General features: G+C 40.4%; 1 protein-coding gene across 1 annotated transcript in view; it reads right to left on the reverse strand.

Annotated features, from left to right (window-relative positions):
- The window catches only part of LOC126298049 (uncharacterized), a 41,431-nt gene that overhangs the window by 10,831 nt on the left and 5,636 nt on the right, over nucleotides 1-24,964 (reverse strand). The window contains exons 2-5 of the mRNA XM_049989370.1: nucleotides 13,538-13,634; nucleotides 12,277-12,357; nucleotides 7,228-7,317; nucleotides 7,007-7,108 (exon numbers count right to left, since the gene is read on the reverse strand). Coding sequence (XP_049845327.1) covers nucleotides 7,007-7,108; nucleotides 7,228-7,317; nucleotides 12,277-12,357; nucleotides 13,538-13,634 — 370 coding nt within the window. The remainder of the gene's footprint in view (nucleotides 1-7,006; nucleotides 7,109-7,227; nucleotides 7,318-12,276; nucleotides 12,358-13,537; nucleotides 13,635-24,964) is intronic.

A 24,964-nucleotide genomic window follows, 5' to 3' on the forward strand; every position in this document is an offset into this window, starting at 1 on the left:
AAGCAGTTCCATGAAACTCTTATAATATGATCATTTTGAATATGAATTAGTTAGTATTACGTTCTTATAGATTGTTTTTGTGAGCTAAAGAAAAATAGCGTCACTTCTAGGGCACTGCATCCGCGTGGCGAATCTGCGTGAGTAGCATCCATCTACATCACTCGCTCTGCACGTGCACTTGGAAGCACGTGACTAGATAGTTCACTCACTCGGTATCACGAGGCGCTCACCCACGAAATGACGGGAAACAACTGCGTGTCCTTGCCACGCGGGTAGGGAAACATGGACTCTACCTATTCAGCTTCGATACAATGTAGCTGTGCTAATGTACCGGTTGTTGTTGTTGTGGTCTTCAGTCCTGAGACTGGTTTGATGCAGCTCTCCATGCTACTCTATCCTGTGCAAGCTTCTTCATCTCCCAATACCTACTGCAACCTACATCCTTCTGAATCTGCTTAGTGTATACATCTCTTGGTCTCCCTCTACGATTTTTACCCTCCACGCTAACTTCCAATACTAAATTGGTGATCCCTTGATGCCTCAGAACATGTCCCACCAACCGATCCCTTCTTCTGGTCAAGTTGTGCCACAAACTTCTCTTCTCCCCAATCCTATTCAATACTTCCTCATTAGTTATGTGATCTACCCATCTAATCTTCAGCATTCTTCTGTAGCACCACATTTCGAAAGCTTCTATTCTCTTCTTGTCCAAACTAGTTATCGTCCATGTTTCACTTCCATACATGGCTACACTCCATATAAATACTTTCAGAAACGACTTCCTGACACCTAAATCTATATTCGATGTTAACAAATTTCTCTTCTTCAGAAACGCTTTCCTTGCTATTGCCAGTCTACATTTTATATCCACTGTACTTCGACCATCATCAGTTATTTTACTTCCTAAATAGCAAAACTCCTTTACTACTTTAAGTGTCTCATTTCCTAATCTAATTCCCTCAGCATCACCCGATTTAATTTGACTGCATTCCATTATCCTCGTTTTGCTTTTGTTGATGTTCATCTTATATCCTCCTTTCAAGACACTGTCCATTCCGTTCAACTGCTCTTCCAAGTCCTTTGCCGTCTCTGACAGAATTACAATGTCATCGGCGAACCTCAAAGTTTTTACTTCTTCTCCATGAATTTTAATACCTACTCCAAATTTTTATTTTGTTTCCTTTACTGCTTGCTCAATATACAGATTGAATAACATCGGGGAGAGGCTACAACCCTGTCTCACTCCTTTCCCAACCACTGCTTCCCTTTCATGTCACTCGACTCTTATAACTGCCATCTGGTTTCTGTACAAATTGTAAATAGCCTTTCACTCCCTGTATTTTACCCCTGCCATCTTCAGAATTTGAAAGAGAGTATTCTAGTCAACATTGTCAAAAGCTTTCTCTAAGTCTATAAATGCTAGAAACGTAGGTTTGCCTTTTCTTAATCTTTCTTCTAAGACAAGTCGTAAGGTCAGTATCGCCTCACGTGTTCCAACATTTCTACGTAATCCAAACTGATCCTCCCCGAGGTCCGCATCTACCAGTTTTTCCATTCGTCTGTAAAGAATTCGAGTTAGTATTTTGCAGCTGTGACTTATTAAACTGATAGTTCGGTAATTTTCACGTCTGTCAGCACCTGCTTTCTTTGGGATTGGAATAATTATATTCTTCTTGAAGTCTGAGGGTATTTGGCCTGTCTCATACATCTTGCTCACCAGCTGGTAGAGTTTTGTCATGACTGGCTCTCCCAAGGCCGTCAGTAGTTCTAATGGAATGTTGTCTACTCCCGGGGCCTTGTTTCGACTCAGGTCTTTCAGCGCTCTGTCAAACTCTTCACGCAGTATCGTATCTCCCATTTCATCTTCATCTACATCCTCTTCCATTTCCATAATATTGTCCTCAAGTACATCGCCCTTGTATAGACCCTCTATATACTCCTTCCACCTTTCTGCTTTCCCTTCTTTGCTCAGAACTGGGTTTCCATCTGAGCTCTTGATGTTCATACAAGTGGTTCTCTTATCTCCAAAGGTCTCTTTGATTTTGCTGTAGGCAGTATCTATCTTACCCTTAGTGAGATAAGCCTCTACATCCTTACATTTGTCCTCCAGCCATCCCTGCTTAGCCATTTTGAACTTCCTGTCGATCTCATTTTTTAGACGTTTCTATTCCTTTTTGCATGCTTCATTTACTGCATTTTTATATTTTCTCCTTTCATCAATTACATTCAATATTTCTTCTGTTACCCAAGGATTTCTACTAGTCCTCGTCTTTTTACCTACTTGATCCTCTGCTGCCTTCACTGCTTCATCCCTCAAAGCTACCCATTCTTCTTCTACTGTATTTCTTTCCCCCATTCCTGTCAATTGTTCCCTTATGTTCTCCCTGAAACTCTGTACAACCGCTGGTTCTTTCAGTTTATCCAGGTCCCATCTCCTTAAATTTCCACCTTTTTGCACTTTCTTCAGTTTTAATCTACAGGTCATAACCAATAGATTGTGGTCAGAGTCCACATCTGCCCCTGGAAATGTCTTACAATTTAAAACCTGGTTCCTAAATCTCTCTCTTACCATTATATTATCTATCTGATACCTTTTAATATCTCCAGGATTCTTCCATGTATACAACCTTCTTTCATGGTTCTTAAAACAAGTGTTACCTATGATTAAGTTATGCTCTGTGCAAAATTCTACCAGGAGGCTTCCTCTTTCATTTCTTAGCCACAATCCATATTCACCTACTACCCTTCCTTCTCTCCCTTTTCTTACTATCAAATTCCAGTCACCCATGACTATTAAATTTGCGTCTCCCTTCACTATCTGAATAATTTCTTTGATTTCATCATACATTTCTTCAATTTCTTCCTCATCTGCAGAGCTAGTTGACATATAAACTTGTACTACTGTACTGGGTGTGGGCTTCGTATCTATTTTGGCCACAATAATGCGTTCACTATGCTGTTTGTAGTAGCTTACCCGCATTCCTATTTCCCTATTCATTATTAAACCTACTCCTCCATTACCCCTATTTGATTTTGTGTTTATAACCCTGTAGTCACCTGACCAGAAGTCTTGTTCCTCCTGCCACCGAACTTCACTACTTCCCACTATATCTAACTTTAACCTACCCACTCCGATCCGTAGAACGCCAGTTTTCTTTCTCCTGATAACGACATCCTCTTGAGTAGTCCCCGCCCGGAGATCCGAGTGGGGGACTATTTTACCTCCGGAATATTTTACCCAAGAGGACGCCATCGTCATTTAATCATGCAATAAAGCTGCATGCCCTCGGGAAAAATTACGGCCGTAGTTTCCCCTTGCTTTCAGCCGTTCGCAGTACCAACACAGCAAGGTCGTTTTGGTTATTGTTACAAGGCCAGATCAGTCAGTTAACCAGACTGTTGCCCTTGCAACTACTGAAAAGGCTGCTGCCCCTCTTCAGGAACAACACTTTTGCCTGGCCTCTCAACAGATACCCCTCCGTTGTGGTTGTACCTACGGTACGGCTATCTGTATCGCTGAGGCACGCAATCCTCCCCACCAACGGCAAGGTCCATGGTTCATGGGGGTGGGGGGTGGGGGGGGGGAATTTCTTTCAGCTGCCCATTTTCCACGTTTTCTGTGAAGAAGGTGTGTGCTCCACACCTGACATTCACCAGGTGTTACCACAGTATAACGAAAATTAAAATTATAACCGAATATTGAATGTTGTTGAAGGTCATTGTTTCAGTTGTGGGAAGGTATATTTCCGTGAAATAATAGCTGATAAATTAATGCTCGCTTTCAGTTAGCTTCTGAAGTCTTACTGACGTTTAGACATATTTTGAACAGAAAAAATTAAAAAGAATTATGTTGAGGAATGTGATACCATGCTTTTTTGTTAACTTTGTTTATAATTACCAAAAAAGTTGCAATCCAGCTACACTGTAGGTTTTCGCGAGTAAATCGATAAAATGAACTAGTAGGACTCGTTATATTTGATAATATATGCAAAAAGAGAAAGGAAGTGTAAGGTGTAATGGTGAAAAGATATTGATATTGTTCGAACAGATTTCTGTCACGACAATTATTTGAAAAAGTAGATCATTGAAACAAATTTATTCGCCAATAAATTATCTATAAATTAAATAACGAATATCATACAATCCCACCATATTTTCTTTGTTTACTGCTTGTACAGAATTAGTATTTGTTTCCTTGGCTCAGTGTAGTTTCTGTTCGATAAATAACTTATTAACTGTTTGTCCATAAATGTGCCTTTGTGTTCCAGTGGCTTAAGTTCCAGACAACAAAACTTAGGCTTGGGGTACGATCCTCGGTTGGTACTATCATTTTCTCGGTCACTTATCTCTTATTTCGCCTATCAGAATGACATTAATACCAAGTCAAGATGCACCGTAGAGTATGTGTTGAAGTATAGACCCCCTCTAACTGGCTGCAAAAGTCTGTTCAGAGATGGGTGTAAAGCACTGCAGAGCTGAAACCGTCCTTCAAGTTCAGCACAATTTTATACGATATACTGTGTTTAAATGAGAAGTAAAAATGCTTATAGGCGGCCGACCGCAGCAGCCTGGGTCATAATAGAGCACTGCGCAGCTGCAATGTTGAGTAGCCAATTTAGTCAGCCAGCTAACGGTGATTCGTGACCGATCAGCTGAGCGAGATGGTTGTGGAATATGTTATACCTTTTTTTCTCATAACAAATGCACTTTACTATATCTATAAAACATTAGTTCACTTACATAGGTGTTGGGGCACATGGGAAATATAGTGACTCACCAACGCAATCAGTTTTGCATGAAACTCTGGTTAATTCAAATTTAAGAATATCTGAGAAAAACCACATATCAAACATGGGAGTACTGATGCCATGCGTCATTTTCGGAGTCAAGGCATTTAGTATATCTGAAAATTTAATCTGTCCTTATGTTGAAAGGCCTTAAACAATAGAAGAATCTCTAAAAACCGACTATCTCGGACTAGGCGGTATATAGGATACACTTACTGCATTCTCTCAAATAAATGGAGAACGGGGAATTTTTCCTCGCCCAGTGGACGTTCGAGAAGAATTTTCAATTATCATAATAAATTCACGCTGTGTTTTGCAAAATAATGTGCCAGAAGGAGATGGCCATAAATTTGATGGCATATTGTACGTCCCTGCAGTACTGTACATTTCCCCAGGTCCTACAACTTTCGAAAGGCATCGTGCAATTTATTTCAGGATGCATGAAAAGTCTGGCTGCTTCGACAAGTGCACGAAGACTGAAGGGAGCCACATGAGTTTTCAACGAGGCAGCCTACTCACAACTGGCAGCGTGGAGCCATGAAATTACAGAAGCCTAGTGCGCGGGCTAAAATACACGTCATCTTTTATTGACTACCCCAGATGGCCTGCCTAGTGCTGTAAAGCCCTTACCGACTCGCCCCCTTCTATTGTCCCTGCACCTGCCAGTTACGTCTCCTCCTCCCACCACTAACATGAGCAACAACTGTATGTTAGCAGCCAACGATTATAATGCAGACGACAGAATCTCTCAATCTTCAGCACCTCTCTTAGATTGCTAACACTATTTGATATGCATGTCTCCTTGGTAAAATTACGTAATTCGTGGTTGTAGTGCTACAAAATGAGTGAACCAAGCAAGATCTCAGCTGTTCCTATTAACATCAATAGACGTTTCATCTTAAGTCTCCTAAAACGTTCATGGAATGTTGCTGGATATATTAAGTCATACAAAGAGCTTTTAAGATTAGCTCTGAATAAGTTTCCTGTTAGATTGTGGAATAGTTTTTCGGTACAACATTCGTGTATGTCGTTACGTAGAGATATGAGATTCAAAAATTTCGGGAGAGGCACTGGATTCAAGAATACAAAAGGATTCGTAATATTGTACCACACTTGCAACTTTTGTCTCTTGAAGTTGTGAAGAGACGATTGCAGTTACTGCAGCACAGTCTTATCCACGACTTAAAAATAAGTAGTGTTCCTTTATTGCTGTTCATGACCAAGGGAGGTTTACAATAAACTTCAGATATATAATAGCCAAATAAATGTCAAAGAAATCGGGTTATGTGTTTCTAATGACATTATGATGTAAAAAGAAGATTTTATTTGGAATGTGATTTGAAAAGTGAAGTTAAATTGGAATCACAACGTATTGTTTGCCAAAAACTATTGCAGAACAGATGGTTTCTCAATTTTTGCTAAAGAAGATTCTAAGCTCAAAAGCTGAAAGTCATAGTTCGACATCATGATTAAAGACGAATTCAGGTGTGCATTGCATGTGTAGAACGTATTTTCTTTAATGTCGCAACAGTGACCCTCCATAAATCAAATAAACTTTCTCATGAGACACCTCTAAAAAAGGGTTGTTCTGGAAACTAACTTAAAAGAAACGTAAAGTACATTCGTTTTATAAATGACAAAGAATTTGAGCAATAAATACAATTGCATTTCAAATTTATCTGTTATTCTAAACAGATTTTATCCACAACGGTAAAGAATTGTTATTGTTCGTATAAGTGAATAATGTTTCCAATAATATTTCTTATTCGTGAATAACGAATAGTAATTTCTATTTCTATTCGTTATCCGTCAACCGCATAAATTTCGCCCAAGTCTCGTGCTAAGCAAAGCGCATCGCGCACGTGCACACTGCAGATTTGCAACCCATGTGCAAGTGAGTGTAGGCGCATGAAATCTGTATGTGAGCGGACAAGGCCTCACGCGGCTGTGTAAGCCGTATGGTTGGTGTACATGCACTCACGCGGCTGCAATTAGCATCGGTAGTCTTCGGAAACTTCCACTTCCGCCATCGTATTTGCACTGTCACTCGCACACCGAAGCGTGCGGGCCACGCGGTTGCAGGGCTCCAGTACCTTCATAAATACCGGATTACATGAAAAACGGTGCACAACTCTTAGATTCCATTCAACACGGCCTGTACATTGTTTGATTTTTGACATACATCTCTGGTTTTTTTTTCCCCTTAGCTAAGCACTTACAAAATTACGTCGCTTCAGTTCTTCAGCAAGGCAGGATGTTGTTTGTATGTACTTCTCCGCTTCAGTTTTGGAATTATCGTTCTGCTTGGCGCATGCATCGACCTAAGAAAGGGAAGAAAAAAAGAAGAAAATCGTTTCAGAAATTTTTATAATTTCACAAAGTAGCAACTATTCATAAATTACTGCACAGATGTGCCTAACTTACTGTTCGTCACACTTACCAGCTGCAACATGTCTCGCTTTCTAACGCACTTTTCAAAATCGCAGTATACAGGCGACAGTCCACCTTCAAGCACTTTAGCATCTCCGACCTGAAAATGGAACGAAAAATGCAATGCAGAGGTCTCATTCATACATTCTGTGAAAGTCTTACAATAACGTAAGATTAAAACACGTTGGTCTCTCACATCAAGTTATTGCTCACAGGAAAGTCAATAAACACTAGGTAACGTAATAAATCAAAATCTGATAGAAAATTTCTCCGTTACACAAATCTCCGATACCACCTACATTCCGGACAGATTTAAACTAACTTTCATTCATAATTTATGTAATACATGATTTCGGATGTTTACAAAGTTTTGTAGTCCTCAGGAGTAAATTTGCCACAACTATAATTTTTCGTTTATATATCGATATTGTAATATACTGCGATGCTACACTATGATTTCTAGTTTGCAAATAAATGGCAGCAAATGTTAATAAAACAAAACTATATCATTTATTATACTGAACCAATATTTAATTATTTCCTTTCAATAACATAAAGCTTTATCATCACGTGCTATTTTCAAAACTCCTCAAAGGAATTAATACTTAGGAAAAATAGTTAATAAATTGAAACTGAACTTAAATCTATAAACGGAAGTTACATAAGCAATGTTTTGACTGACAGAACACCCTGGAAACTTAGAGAAGAATTAGCTTGGTTTATACTACCCTTGCTTGGCGTCCGTTGCCTCAGATTCAGTTTGCTGTTGAAAGGGTTAACATAACCTGAAGCTCTTTGGACGGCTGGGTTTTAGAAAGATAATGAAACTGATCTCAAGTATTTTTGTTCGTTCTAGATATACGTGTTTTCTTGTGGTTCTCCACTGTGTTTGTGATTGTGGATTATTTTACGTTGAAGGGGAATAAGAGGACATATTTTGAAAACAGGAACTGGTGCTTCAAGCTTGTCTTAAGAAACAATTCACGATGAAATCAAAACGACGAGGATCCCTAGACACTGTCTGGATTTTCAAGTTAACTACTTTTTTATAACATATGATGATGATGATATGAAGAAACTGCAAAAATGTGGGAAATTAAGGAGATGGGACCTGGATAAACTGAAAGAACCAGAGGTTGTACAGAGTTTCAGGGAGAGCATAAGGGAACAATTGACAGGAATAGGGGAAAGAAATACAGTAGAAGAAGAATGGGTAGCTCTGAGGGATGAAGTAGTGAAGGCAGCAGAGGATAAAGTAGGTAAAAAGACGAGGGCTGCTAGAAATCCTCAAACGTCTCAAAAATGAGATCGAGAGGAAGTGCAAAATGGCTAAACAGGGATGGCTAGAGGATAAATGTAAGGATGTAGAGGCTTATCTCACTAGGGGTAAGATAGATACTGCCTACAGGAAAATTAAAGAGACCTTTGGAGAGAAGAGAACCACGTGTATGAATATCAAGAGCTCAGATGGCAACCCAGTTCTAAGCGAAGAAGGGAAGGCAGAAAGGTGGAAGGAGTATATAGAAGGTTTATACAAGGGTGATGTACTTGAGGACAATATTATGGAAATGGAAGAGGATGTAGATGAAGACGAAATGGGTGATACGATATTGCGTGAAGAGTTTGACAGAGCACTGAAAGACCTGAGTCGGAACAAGGCCCCCGGAGTAGACAACATTCCATTAGAACTACTGACGGCCTTGGGAGAGCCAGTCATGACAAAACTCTACCAGCTGGTGAGCAAGATGTATGAGACAGGCCAAATACCCTCAGACTTCAAGAAGAATATAATAATTCCAATCCCAAAGAAAGCAGGTGCTGACAGATGTGAAAATTACCGAACTATCAGTTTAATAAGTCACAGCTGCAAAATACTAACGCGAATTCTTTACAGACGAATGGAAAAACTGATAGATGCGGACCTCGGGGAGGATCAGTTTGGATTCCGTCGAAATGTTGGAACACGTGAGGCAATACTGACCTTACGACTTATCTTAGAAGAAAGATTAAGAAAAGGCAAACCTACGTTTCTAGCATTTGTAGACTTAGAGAAAGCTTTTGACAATGTTGACTGGAATACTCTTTTTCAAATTCTAAAGGTGGCAGGGGTAAAATACAGGGAGCGAAAGGCTATTTACAATTTGTACAGAAACGAGATGGCAGTCATAAGAGTCGAGGGGCATGAAAGGGAAGCAGTGGTTGGGAAAGGAGTGAGACAGGGTTGTAGCCTCTCCCCGATGTTATTCAATCTGTATATTGAGCAAGCAGTAAAGGAAACAAAATAAAAATTTGGAGTAGGTATTAAAATTCATGGAGACGAAGTAAAAACTTTGAGGTTCGCCGATGACATTGTAATTCTGTCAGAGACGGCAAAGGACTTGGAAGAGCAGTTGAACGGAATGGACAGTGTCTTGAAAGGAGGATATAAAATGAACATCAACAAAAGCAAAACGAGGATAATGGAATGTAGTCCAATTAAATCGGGTGATGCTGAGGGAATTAGATTAGGAAATGAGACACTTAAAGTAGTAAAGGAGTTTTGCTATTTAGGAAGTAAAATAACTGATGATGGTCGAAGTAGAGAGGATATAAAATGTAGACTGGCAATGACAAAGAAAGCGTTTCTGAAGAAGAGAAATTTGTTAACATCGAATATAGATTTAGGTGTCAGGAAGTCATTTCTGAAAATATTTGTTTGGAGTGTAGCCATGTATGGAAGTGAAACATGGACTATAACTAGTTTGGACAAGAAGAGAATAGAAGCTTTCGAAACGTGGTTCTACAGAAGAATACTGAAGATAAGGTGGATAGATCACGTAACTAATGAGGAGGTATTGAATAGGATTGGGGAGAAGAGAAGTTTATGGCACAACTTGACTAGAAGAAGGGATCGGTTGGTAGGACATGTTTTGAGGCATCAAGGGATCACAAATTTAGCATTGGAGGGCAGTGTGGAGGGTAAAAATCGTAGAGGGAGACCGAGAGATGAGTACACTAAGCAGATTCAGAAGGATGTAGGTTGCAGTAGGTACTGGGAGATGAAGAAGCTTGCACAGGAGAGCATGGAGAGCTGCATCAAACCAGTCTCAGGACTGAAGACCACAACAACAACAACAACATGATGATGTCTCTCTTACAGTGCAAACAGACGTATTGCAGTGCTGTTCACTCACGTGCAATGTGGGAGAAAGCAAACATTTTCTACTTACTTTACAGGGAGAGAATCATTACAACAAGTAGCACCTACCAAGAATGTGCAAAGCAAATTAATATTTTTGGAGATATTAAAAACCAGTTTTTCTACTCGTTTACAGATCGCTTCCTCTCAAGCCTGAAAGGGACGTTTGGATTTAATTTCCTCTATTACTGCAAGCAACTGTGGACAAGATTCAGTACGGATAAACGTCGAACTACATTACTGGCCATTAAAATTGCTTCACCAACAAGATGACGTGCTACAGACGCGAAATTTAACCAACAGGATGAAGATGCTGTGATATGCAAATGATTAGCTTTTCAGAGCATTCACACAAGGTTGGGGCCAGTGGCGACACCTACTACAAAGTGCTGACATGAGAAAAGTTTCCCACAGATTTCTCATACACAAACAGCAGTTGACCGGTATTGCCTGAGGGAACGTTGTTGTGATGCTTTGTGTAAGGAGGCGAAATGCGTACCGTCACGTATCCGACTTTGATAAAGGTCGGATTGTGGCCTATCGCGATTGCGGTTTATCGTATGGCGACATTGTTGTTCGCGTTGGTCGAGATCCAATGACTGTTAGCAGAATATGGAATCGGTGGGTTCAGGAGTGTAATGCGGAGCGCCGTGCTGGATACCAACAGCCTCGTATCTCTAGCAGTCGAGATGACAGGCATCTTATCCGCATAGCTGTAACGGATCGTGCGGCAACGTCTCGATACCGGAGCCAACAGATGCGGACGTTTGCAAGACAACAACCATCTGCACGAACAGTTCGACGACGTTTGCAGCAGCATGGACTATCAGCTCGGAAACCATGGCTGTGGTTACCCTTGACGCTGCATCACAGACAGGAGCGCCTGCGATGATGTACTCAACGACGAACCTGGGTGCACGAATGGCAAAACGTCATTCTTTCGGATGAATCCAAGTTCTGTTCACAGCTTCATGATGTTCACATCCGTGTTTGGCGACATCGCGGTGAACGCACCTTGGAAACATATATTCGTCATCGCCACACTAGCGTATCTCCCGGCGTGATGGTATGGGGTGCCTTTGGTTACACGTCTCGGTCACCTCTTGTTCGCATTGACGGCACTCTGAATAGTGGACGTTACATTTCAGATGTGTTACGACCCGTGGCTCTACCCTACATTCGATCCCTGCCAAACCTCACATTTCAGCAGGATAATGCACGAACGTATGTTGCAGGTCCTGTACGGGCCTTTCTGGATATAGAAAATGTTCGACTGCTGCCCTGGCCAGCACATTCTCCAGATCTCTCAGCAACTGAAAACATCTGGTCAAAGGTGCCCGAGCAACTGGCTTGTCACAATACGCCGGTCACTACTCTTGATTAACTGTAGTATCGTGTTGAAGCTGCATGGGCAGCTGTACCTGTACACGCCATCCAAGCTCTGTTTGACTAAATTCCCAGGCATATCAAGGCCGTTATTACGGCCAGAGGTCGTTGTTCTGGATACTGATTTCTCAGGATCTATGCACCCAAACTGCGTGAAAATGTTATCACATGTCAGTTCTAGTGCAATATATATGTACATAAAATACCCGTTTACCATTTGGATTTCTTCTTGGTGTAGCAATTTGAATGGCCAGTAATGTACTTTAGTGATTGTAAAAGTTGAAACACTTTGAAGATAGCTTGCATATCGACGGCATTTAGAGGACAGCTAAGGCAAGGCGTGGCAGTAAGTGATTAAAAGGCGATAGAGGGTGCGTGGGCGGAATAGCGCTTAGTGCTTTGGAATTGCATGATTACGTATGTATTCTCAATAAAAGGTCAAATAGCGTGAACATTGTGTGTTGTTACAATTAGGTAAATAATCTATTGACTCACCAGTGCCTGACATTCTGCGTAAGCTGTGCCATTCAGGTACCTTGTGGTGCATTTTTTGAGTTCTTCATATGCGTCTGGTGTCTGTAATTAAAAGCACAGTTATAGTCCTGCTTTCAAAAGATTATAAAGCACAGCTCTCTATGCTATCTTTAAGAAGCTACGACTGTATATTTCACCTTAAATATTAAGAGAAATGAAATCTTTCATTTCTGAGATACGTGTTTGGAGCGCGAACGGGTTATGTGGCCGAAAATTGCCCTAAAAAGGAGGAGTAAGAAGAAGAAGAAGAAGAAGAAGAAGAAAGAGACGATGTAATCTGATTCAGCTACACCAAGGTAAGTCTTGAGTACAGAACGGAGTGGCTGGGAGACGCTATGTGCGCAAAGAGCTCAGATAGCTTAATAAGAGTAAGTAAAAATTGTTTTTCTGCTAGGCCAATGTCCGTAACTGAAGTGTTTCGGTAGTATGTCCGCCTATTAGATGGTCAGTGTCGCCCATTAGATGAATGAAACATACTTTCGTGGTACACTTGACACTATAAGATACTCATTGACCTTAGATGTGACCTGTGGTCACAATTGGGAACTGGAATATGATCTTTTAGGTTTATCTGTCTTTTTATGTTGAAGACCAGCTAATTTAGAGACAGTTGTCGTTATGTATGGACTGTTTTCAGGATACAAAATTGATGCACCGTTGCAGTGCTGCTCTTATAAATAAGATTCAGAAAATTAAAATATCACACGAGACCATTTTTGGTGATTATTAGATTATTAGGCGTTACATGTTTGTAGCTAATGTTGTTTAGGGACACTTGAGCGACGGGAAACCAGTGACAGATGATGTGGTTCACAACAGCGGTTCATCTGTGATTTTACTGGACGTATTCATTTGAGTCTGCCTTTACCATATGCATAGATTTGATTTAATTTCATGTAAGCGTCAGTAGCAACAAAACTTGTACCGTAGAATTGTAGTATAATAGTGTACCTTTTCTTTTTTCTGTAGTAGTTTGCTCAGTTTTCCATAGTCTCTAGACGACAAATCTCACATATGATGCCAAATAAATAAAAAATAAGTAAATAAATATTCGTTATCACACAAAGGATAAGGTACTAATTATAGCTTAGGTTATTATCTCTTTAAAGACGCGTTGTAATGATTCACTTTTTGTCTATAAGTTATGGCAGTTACATATCTCACGATTTTTTTCTTTTACAAAGCTGGCAAATTTTTGTGTCTCGTAGACTATATACACTACCTGCTTCATTCTGGAGTAGCGCGCGAAGCACCCATAGCACGCATCGTCGGTTGACGATTCTGAGCACAGCGGCTGCATCAGGTCGTCGAACAGAGGGCTGCCAACACAAAAGCAAAGCATCACTAACATCACGCACTTTGTTGGCCACACCGGTAGGAGCACACCACCTGTAGAGATTAAATACATTATTATCAGGAAAGGAGGTACAAAATTATTGTGCTGATCACTGACAATCATCAAGACGGTAAAGCGGGTCTTATGTGACACATTTTATATACGCGATAACTAATTCCACATAAACACAGGAAAAATACCTACAAGCTAAAACCTAACTCTGTGGTAATTCCCTAATCTGTCTGCAACAAATGCCTGTCAAGCGGCGTTCGACGATCCACAGACCAACTGCTCACCAATGCAGGATAGACGAGATATTCGCCGTGGGATTGAGGAGCAAACTCCGGATAGTGAGAGCCTTCACTACATATGCGATCGCTGCTGTCCATCGAGTCATTCAGTAGATCTGCAGACCGTAAAACGATTCAAAATTTGTAATTACTGCAGTTTCTTTTGTAAACCTGTCGTGTGGCAGTATTTTAAGGAAGTTGAAGAAACTGAGACGAAGATAATAGGTGGTGTTACTAAAAGCAGAGCAATGTAAGCATTAATCAGTTAGAAGTAAATTTCTCTTCACAACCTATTTTTTTAGATGAATTTGTTGCTCAGTTTACTTTTTATAGGTGTTTGAGATTCCTGTTGAAATTTGTTGTTGATGTGTGTAGTGACAGAAACTGATTAGCAGACTTACTAACAGAAGCACTTTGAAAATATGAAACTTTCTGCAAATAGTCTAATGGAGATTTTAACTTCCTGCTTTCTAATGTGCAGTCAGTAAGAAAAATACATAGTGGAGAAGATATAGCACATGCTGGATGCTTTGGGAGTGTGACTGCGCTTTGGCAAAGAAATCCACGGTAAAAATAGTATTTTATTGAAGATAAATGTTTATGAACACCAGCAGTCTTCAGCAGCCTTAAATATTCGTAGTCAAAGAAAATTGGAGAAAAAAGTACGTTTCTGCAAAAAATCCAATCCACCTGATCTCACAGAAATTAATAGCCATAACGAAACAGTACAAAAATAACGGACATGTTGTTCTCTTTTATTTAAAACCACTAATTTGGTAAAAGAAGCTCTTAATTTCTCTGGATATATTTAAGATTAAGTAATGGTGTGGAGGTATGCCGACAGCACATTTTCCTTGATCCATGTGTGAGAGGAATCCAACTGGTAGAGCCCTCTGCCACACACTTTACAGTAGCTTGTGCAGTATATGTATGTATGAACATGCGCATCCAGATAAGTGGTAAAACGGACTAGTCATATCAGATGATGCATGATAATTTCAAAACTCAAAGAATTTACCAATACAAGAAAATAGCTGCACTTGAAATACCAACAAACATAAATTTAAAAACACGTTTGGTCACAAAAAGTTATTGATAACATTCTCATGAAAGTGAATACAGTAACAAATAATTGCCGACCGGAGCGGCCGTGCGGTTAAGGCGCTACAGTCTGGAGCCGAGCGCAGGTTCGAATCCTGCCTCGGGCATCGATGAGTGTGATGTCCTTAGGTTAGTTAGGTTTAATTAGTTCTAAGTTCTAGGCGACCGATGACCTCAGAAGTTAAGTCGCATAGTGCTCAGAGCCATTTTTTTGACCACCTGCCACCAAGGGTACGCCATCTACAGTTCTCCAAACGTGTTTTTTTTAAGTATGTGACTAACCTTTTGTTTGATGAGCTCATATCAGAATGAAGCAGTCTTCTTTCAGACTAATAAGCATAAATGAAAATAGGTGCTAATCATAGAAACGCCCCCAAAAAAGACAGCCAGTTGTGCCTACAGAGTACACAGCGAAGAAGTCCCTGCTTTCAGAGTTAAATATCTCCAAGACTAAGATCGATAGACGTCTGCAACAAACGGTATGTTTATTGTAAAAGGTGTAGGAAGTTGTAAGGTGGCTATAATTTCGTACCTCACAAGCACTCATGTACATACTTTGCCGTGATTTACACACAGAATTAGGTACCATGTAATAGGTTGTCCATCGTATATATTAATATTTAAAGAACAATGTCATTGTCACGTACACCTTGTAAATAGTTGATAACGTTTATTGCATGAAAGGTAATGGAGTGACTTTATTATCAAAACGGCGTAATGAATGATTGCCTATACTAGTAGAGGTTGGAACCCCAGTGGAAATGAAACGACAGACGTAACTCAGTCCATGGGTGGAAAAGCTCGCACAGGTGTGTTGGTCCTGCTTAACAGAGGAAGTAGCCCAAGCCGGACGGTCGGTCACCTGAGCGCTGAAGCACAACAGAGTGGCGGCTGGCCGTTATTGTAGCTATGTCGGAAGGATAACCGGAAACTCTGAAAGTCTTGGATCCAGCACAGAGGAACAAGGAAGCGTTACTTTGGAAATCACTCAGGCGGAGTTATTTCCGAGGGTTTTTACTCTGAGAAGCATGCCATTGTATGAATTCCTAATTAACAGGGATAGGTATTTCCTCGCAAAATTTCCGCGCTGGACGACAAAAGACTAAAATATGGTTGGTCGGCGTTCAGAAGAATCTGTAGAGAGGGAGAATATTCCGTGGTTTTGAGAATATGATTCACCTTCAGCATTTACGAGGGGTGGGGGAGGGGGGGGGGGGGGAGCCGAGCTTTTCTGGGAAGCCAGCGGTGGAAAGAAAGAGGTCTTTCGGTTTGAGCTCCTGTGTTTGACGGTCGTTTAGGATCAGCTTTTATTGGCACAGACGGACTTTGCTCTTAGGAGATTTTATAGTTAGAAGGGTTAGGCACTGTACTGTTGCGAACTTATACGATTTTGGACCTCGCCTCCAGGTAGGGAGTCGTCATTGAGTACGCAACGTTCAGTGATTGAGACCACATCCTCTGTTTATACTCGCGTAGAGACGTTATCTGAATTCCGTCCTTGTGACTGGGAGCTCGCGTTTCTTCTCTGTACAACACAGAGAGGAGAAGACAGTATTTGATCATAATAGTCAGAGAACCGCCTTCTGCCGTCCTTGTGTTTGAAAGAGGTTTTTTTTTTTTTTTTTTTTTTTTTGCTGGATTTCTTCCACCGTCGCAGACGTATGTGAGAACCATCACTCCGACGCACCGGACGCAGTACATACGGTGATATGGCTTAATTGCTCCGGCTTATTAGGGCTATAAAGCTAAACAGCTGTGATCACGTAAATTTTATTTCCAATGAGGTTGCACACCACTGTAGGTCATCTTTGAAAGTAGTGTCTTCTAGTGTTTGGTACGTAGGTGATTCCAGTCATTTCGCGTTATTTATATTAGATCGCGTAGCCATAAAAAGGGTCAGATTTGGGCAGTCGATCAATCATATTAGTTAGGATATTCATTTGTATCTCTTTATGTCCATTGGTCATTGATATATAAACAATTGTTATATATAAAGGAGTATTAATCCACAATAAATATATAAGCAGAAATAACATTTATCATTTGTAGTTACTTGTGCCCTTAATTATTCATTTATGTTTATGTTGTAATTTATATGTTAAAGGGCAAGAAGGAGGAGATAATATCATCAGTCAGAGGTCCTCAGCTCTGCTGCAGGGGTTAGTCACACAGGGCCAAATCTTCATTTTCGCATTCAGTATTTTCCGTTGCGCACATTCATTTTACACCCGCCTGGAGAAGCATCTTGGGTAGTTATACAGAAATTTCGAAATAGTGAGAAAAGCTGCTAACAGATGAAGCTGTAATCGAAACACACAATTCCTGTAAATACTGCGCCGCCGCGCGGGGTTAGCCGAGGGTCTTAGGCGCTGCAGTCATGGACTGTGTGGCTGGTCCCGGCGGATGTTCGAGTCCTCCCTCGGGCATGAATGTGTGTGTGTGTGTGTTAGTCCTTAGAATAATTTAGGTTAAGTAGTGTGTAAGCTTAGGGACTGATGATCTTAGCAGTTAAGTCCCATACGATTTCACACAATTTTTTTTATAAATACTGCGCCGCAGCTAAGAGCTATCAGTTCCTCCGTTGAAAGGAGATTGGTATCAAGTATTCCACTGAACAACGTGTTAATCTGGTTGATATAGATCATAGACCTACAGCACAAACACCCAGTTTTCAAACACAGCTAGATGTTCCAGAAGGACTTGACGCGAAAACCATTCGCAAGCTCTGCGCCAAATTCCAACGGACAGACAGCGCGGCTAACAATAGCTATTTCTGAAACAGTCGCCATGGTTTCTGGAATAATTCATTATAATCCGAAGAACTGTAGCAGACATTGGTTTGAAGCGTTCCAGCAAGCAGAAAATACTAAGACAGAGCCTACAAATGTTTTTATTCAAAAAAACCGAAGACACCAGGCGATACCTGTACGAGCTGCGATATAGTTGGCTGACTTTGCGAATCAGATTATCACAATGATTTGATGTTGGCTGCATCTGGTTCACAGATGAAGCACACTTGCACCTGAATGGAGTGGTGAATAAAGAAAACTGGTGATTCTGAGGTTCCGAAAAATCCCCATATGAGTGAAGCGAAATTCTTGTATTCTCCCAAAGTTACCGTATGGGCTGCGGTATGCAGCAGAGACATTACTGGCCCTTTTTGTATGCAAAAATTTATCACTAGTGAAAGGTAAGTTGCAATTTTAGAACAATTTATGGCACACAGCTAGCGTTGGAGGATCGAACATGTATTACGTGTATCATACAAGATGGACTAGACCACATCGCACCGAGCACCACATTGGATTATTGCAAATTTTCTGGTGAATGGATGGATTGGCCTCCAATTCGTCCCATATAACTCCTTGTTATTACTTTTTGTGGGGCACACTGAAAGCCACTGTCTACTGGTAACATCCCATCACGCTAGACGAGCTTGAATCGGCGACCTTGGTGACGTCTGAATCCATTTTCGCTGAGATACTATAGGATGTGATGGCAAATTTCATTGTTCGTTTGCGCCATATCCGTACTGGAAGTGATGGTCATTTAGAAGAGATTGTAATTTGGTTACAGAGACTGCTTGCACAGGGCGAATTTCAGTATGCACGCCGCTACTATAAGACCTGCACAATGAAGAACTTTTCTACTCCGAAACTTCTGTTTACCTTCTGTATAAAATTCTTACATCTTCCACAGTAGCCGCATCGTTTGTTGCACTCGTGGATCGATCTTAGTTTTCGAGAGGTTTAATTTTGAAATCAAGGACTCCTTCGCTGGACACCCTATACTATTGGCCGGAGGGAGACCAAGATGTAGCTTCACTCCCCAAATTGGAAAAATTTGAATGTGCATACAAGTTACAAAACATCCCTCGCTCTCCACATTCAGAAGTTTACAAAGCCCATCACAAATAACGTGTAGTGTCAGGAAAAACTCCGCTATCAGCGAAGTTCTTCCAAAGATCATGGCTTTCAAGAGCTGTGGTTGCCCAGAATATAAAATAGTTTGCGACAAATAACGTTTCCTCTCAACATTTTTCAAAAGAGTCGCCGGAAACCTATTCAGCGTGCGCCAAGCATAACCACATCTTGCAAACTCTGCAAAAATATTTAATTTTGCTGTCCTTAAATTTGTAGCTCTTCCCCTCTTCCCTGGTTGTTTACCTTCAATTATTCTTCCTTCTTGGGTGCCGGAGAGGTTACAAACAAGCCTGACAACTTCGAGAGGGAAGTCTGACTGGGTTGCACACGACGTCCAATATGGTGTGTGAGAGAGTTTCCTATTGTTCTGAGGTATTGTCTTCTAACTGAAACGTTTTTGTTTCCTTTAAATACAATGTAGCCATTGAGAATTGCAGTTTTCAACAACTGAAACGAGAGACAGAGAGGCCCCTAGCAACATTATATTCACCACACATAGCATCAACGACATCAATACTGCTATGTTTTTATATGTGTTGTTTTGTTGTAGTACGTTACTATACATGTTTTTGTTCTTTTCGCCCCTGTCACTATCAATTTCATCATCACGTTGAATTGACGACACAAGCAGTACTGATTTGCTTCGTTTTGGTACATATGAAAGTAATGTGACGTTTTCCTGAAATCCAGACATACATGACTACTCTTTTTAGATTTTTTGCGTATTAGCTCAAATGGAATTTCATGCTTTTTTAAATTACCGACAACAGTAAAATTGTTTTCTTGTAGTACTTTTTTGACGATTGGGTAAGAAATAAACAGTCTGTGGTCAGACTTCTTCCAGGCCCATTTGCTGGGTCCAAAAGATGCAAGACAACAGCGTCTGTTTTATTACTGACTTAGTACGATCCATGTGGTTATGCACCTCCATAGACTTCGAAATGTTTTACGTAGTACATTTTAGAACAAGCAAGGTTGAAAACCCTGATCCCATACTTGACAGGTTTATTTGGGATATACATCCTGAACTTGCTCCTGCCTCTGTATGCAAGGAGCATTTCGTGCAAAGTAACGTTTTCTGATGGAGCAAAATATGCAATGCAGCTTGAGACAAACATATCAAGAATGGATATTATGGCAGCAAGACTATCTTATGCGTTTCTTTCTTCTCTAGTATGGATGTTGTCAAACCTGGTGAAACGAGTCAAAAACCTGAACCTTTTCAATCACTTACTTGATCGAAAAACTTCTATCCTGGTCCCGTCTTCATTCCAAAAGTCTTCAATATTCGTTTTACCGCCATGCAATGTTCAACTAAGTAAAGCAGGTCATAATATGCTTTAGTTCATCAAAGCTTGTAGGCCTAGCCATATTTCGGTCACTTGTATACTTTTTGTAACTGAATCAATATGAATATTGGTTCATTCGGGAACTAAATCAATCAATGGATTGCTAAAAAATAAATGCCATGATCCTGCTGGAGGATGTATATCCATCGGTGCTCGAATACTTCCAGGCAGTTGCATAGTAACTATGTCGTGACATATTGTTCGAACGCTTTGTGTGAAACAAGTTTTTATCCATTTAGGTGCTCCGTTCCTTCCTTTATAAAAGTGCATATTTGACGTACCTGAGTAGGTTGCCAGAGCTGTACTTGAGTCAACAACAGTAGGAGTATCGGTGCTGGCAGAAGGCAAAAAATCTCTCTCTTCACCACCAGTTGTTTCACTATTAACGTCCTGATCGCGGTCGAAGTCTGGGCCGGCGTCGCAATCGCCTTCCTTCGCTCTCATCATGATATAAGATCCTATAAATTTTATTGTTTGAAAGACTTTCTCTTGCCATTTTATATTGTAATTTATTCAGAACGGTAAACCGGTTTTAGGACATCACAAATAGTTCGCAAAGTAAAAAATGATAGATCTACACCAATATAAAAATGGGATCGCACTGGCAGAAATTAGTAACGTAAACGGTCGGGCTGGGTCTGACAGATCCGCCCACTTTTTAGAAGACTGCCCAACTAAGCAATGAATAAACGAAGGAAAACCTCATTCACGACGTGAACGCTTTCTCTCGGATGTTTCAGGAAGCTAGCAGAGCGCTCCAGTCAAATCAGCAACTATAAAAACAGAAATTTAGTGAAACAAGACTAGTGGGTCTCACAGACCCTGCCCGACCATTGTAGAATTAAGAACACTGTTTACTGTTTCTTCTGTATCTATATGATGCTTGGACTGATTAAAATAGTAGTGTCATTCGCAAAAAGAACTAATTCAGTTTGTTGATCACGAGACTGAAGATCGTTTACATATAAGGGAAACAATAGGAGACGTAACACTGAGCCTTGGGGAACCCCATACGTGATTTCTCCCATCAGGACAATATCCCTGGACTACACTGGTTGAATTACTTTTTCCATCCTTTTGGTTAGATACGACATCCATTAGATGCCTATAGCACCAACCCTACAAGGCTTCAATTTATCTAGGAGACTTTTGTGATTCACGCAGTCAAATTCTTCAGATAGGTTGCAGAAAATACCAGCCAGTGTTATTTTACTATTTAATGGTTGCTGAATGTGGTGAGTGAACATGTAAATGCCACTCTCATTAGAACAGTTCTTCTGCAATCAAAACCGTGATTTTCTGAGGAAATTATTGTTGCTCAGGTGCAATACTATTCCAGAACACACCATCTTTTCAAAAATGTTGAAAAAATATGTCAGCAGTGAAGCTGATCGGTAGTTATTGACATCTGTCCAGTAGGTTTCTTATGGAGGAATATCCATACTGTAAGACACTATGTTATTTATTCTAACTAGTGTGCATCATGATCAGACAGAGCATCTGTTAGTGGGTAAACTGCTATTTTCTTCTTTGGGCTTCACCAAGGATAAGTTACCAATTATGGTCCTAATGCTTTACCCACTGTGCTGGAAAGTCAATTGCTGAGATCAAATTTTTGGATCAAAATAAGATTTCTAAATTATATTTCCTTTCAGGATCCTTTAGACAATCTACGCTGATGTAACCACAGAGTATTAACTGATTGTTGTTGTCCGATAGATAACACAGTAAGGAATCCACATTCTTCATGGACAGTTCAAAATGTCCCAGTGGGATATGTACACAGTTATAGTTAAAAAACAATTTTTCAGTATTAATTCACAAGAACCCAATTCTATGCCCTGATCATTACAAAATCTCCCAGTCTCAATGTTTTTGAACTTGTGTTCTGTTTTAAGTATGTGTAACAACTCCTCCTTTTTCCCACACTTGTTCTGAATGAGAAGGATCCTAATAATGTAATCTTTTATTCGTAACTTATCTAACCTTGTGGTTATGTGCTACTCAGATATGTACAGGATGTCGATCTTTTCAGAGCCCCCTAATTTTCCAAACAGGCAAGAAGCTCTTCTGCCTTATTAATCCACACTCTAATGTTTTGATAAAAAAAGCTAACCTCACTTTTCTATGCATTATTACACAATTTCTTGGGCTCTTTTGCGAGATTTTGACGTCGTTAAAAACAGGGTTACTGATACCTGATTCTAACCTGAGAAATATACCTCGCTGAAACCAACAGCCACAGGGATCTTGCGTTTTGTGATGGTGGCCTCCCATACATTTTCTGCAAGAAGCCAACCAATCTATCTTTCCTCTCCTGTTCCGGTGTAGGCCGTGTCTGTATATCTCAGTCACAACTGTAGCAACAGGCACTGCACTCATTTTAGTTTTCATTTCAGTCAGCAGCAGCTTGTCAACTCAGTGTTCACATGGCTCATTGCAGAGTTAACCCAGGACTCGTCATGGCGCTACAGGACGTCCACGAAACTCTCATTTGTCTATGTAGTTACTGCTCCTATCGCGTCCAGGTCACCCTCAGCCGTCAATCTGTAATTTCTGTCCTTTTTAGGCTGTTCCCTGCTCTACCTATTACAAGAACCCGATCCTCTTTGTCAAAATCTTTGCAGTTTTTTTCTGAAATTACAAAAAATGGTTCAAATGGCTCTGAGCACTATGGGACTAAACATCTTAGGTCGTAAGTCCCCTAGAACTTAGAACTACTTAAACCTAACTAACCTAAGGACATCACACACAACCATGCCCGAGGCAGGATTCGAACCTGCGACCGTAGCAGTCCCGCGGTTCCGGACTGCAGCGCCAGAACCGCACGACCACCGCGGCCGGCTCTGAAATTACAGAAATTACCCCAGAAATGTAAGGTTTTCCCAAATGTGAAAAAAATGTTCCACAGTACAACGTGATGATGTACCTAGGAACAAACGTGTCACTGAAATTTTAGTGTGTTGCAACTGAAAAAACATTGTCAGTACAGTTTTTAACTGTCTATCTGCTCTACTGCACATTAATAATCAATATGTGAATTCAAATTAAGTATAGTATCCTCAAAACCTAGATACAAGTTAAATACATTTTGAAATAGAGGCTACTGCAAATTAATATACATTTTCATTTTCAAGACTGATAATGGCGATAAGAAATTAAAGGGTCTTAGTTCATTTACAAATACTACATGATTTATGGGGGAAGTCCATCCGTTTCAAGACACAGGAAGGTGCACGATCGATGAAGCAGAATTTGTCCACCCACACGTAATACGGACAATTTTAAAAAGATACATAATTTTACTCACTATAAAATTCTGTAACTGAAGAATTAAAACTAGTCTCCAAATATCTTTAATTTATCGGGCGATTAAGAAAAACGGATTTCAGTTGTTTATTGCAGAAAACTACAAAAGATAGAAACACATTGTGCATGTCACTGGATAGAGGAAAGTTCAAAGTTTCGACACAGCTGCACTATTGTTTGTTTGTAGCAACATGACGACTACACCACAAGAGAAATCATTTTGTGTGTTGGAATTTTCGCGAAGTCAGTCCATTGTTCACGTGCAACGGACATTCCGCCGTCGATTCAGCAAGAAGCCGCCTCTGCATGAGCAGATTTATGACTGGCATAAAAAATTCTTAGAAGCTGATTGCACATGTAAAGGGAAGAGTGCTTGCAGGCCACGCACGTCTGATGAAAAAGTCGAGTGTATCCGAGATGCGTTCTCAAGGAACCCTCATATATCTACAAGACGGGCAGCCTAGAAACACGAACTTTCCCAAACAACGGTGTGGCGTGTTCTGGAACGACACCTGTATATGAAGCCTTACAAGTTGCAGTTAACTCATCAATTGCGTCCCAGCGACCGTAACAGAAGGTACGAATTTTGCATTTCAAGTCTCTACGATATGACAGAAGACACTTTTTTCCGAACAAGTCATCTTTTTGGAAAAAACGAAGTTTTCATCTATAGGATAAAGTAAATCACCATAATGTAAGAATTCGGGGTTACAAAATCCTGGTGTCGTCGTCGAACATCAGAGACACTCACCGAACTGGATGCATTTTGTGCCGTTTCTGTTCACAAATTTTACGGACCTTTCTTTTTGCGAAGGAAACTTTGACACGAAAGTCATGCCTCGACATGCTGCAAAACTGAGTGTTTCCTCAACTTCGCGAAGATTATAAAGATTTCATTTTCACCTTGGTGCAAGGCGTTATCTTAACAACGCCATGCCTAACCGTTGGATTTGAAGAAGTGACAAAATCTTGGTCATTGTTTTTGGGCTCCCACGTCACCGTACCTCCCACCTTGAGATTTTTGCTGTGAAAGTAAGACAGAATTTGTCCCACCTATGGCAGCTTTCCTTCAAGGACTAAGAAATCAATTGTTGAAGCTGTCGATTTTCTAAACAGGGACCCGTTGATTTGTGTGTAAAATGAAATGGTCTATCGCTTTGATGTTTCTCGAGCAACGCTTGGTGCTCATGTTGAGTGCACGGTATAGTGTCTGTGTGAATATAAAACTTCGAACTTTCGTCTATCCAGTGACATGCACAATGTGTTTGAACCGCCATGTATTACACAGCACTTACATGTACAGATTTCAGAATATTTATAGATGATGCACGAAACACGACC

This window comes from Schistocerca gregaria, chromosome X (genome assembly GCF_023897955.1).
Source record: "Schistocerca gregaria isolate iqSchGreg1 chromosome X, iqSchGreg1.2, whole genome shotgun sequence".
NCBI classification, from domain to species: Eukaryota; Metazoa; Arthropoda; class Insecta; order Orthoptera; family Acrididae; genus Schistocerca; species Schistocerca gregaria.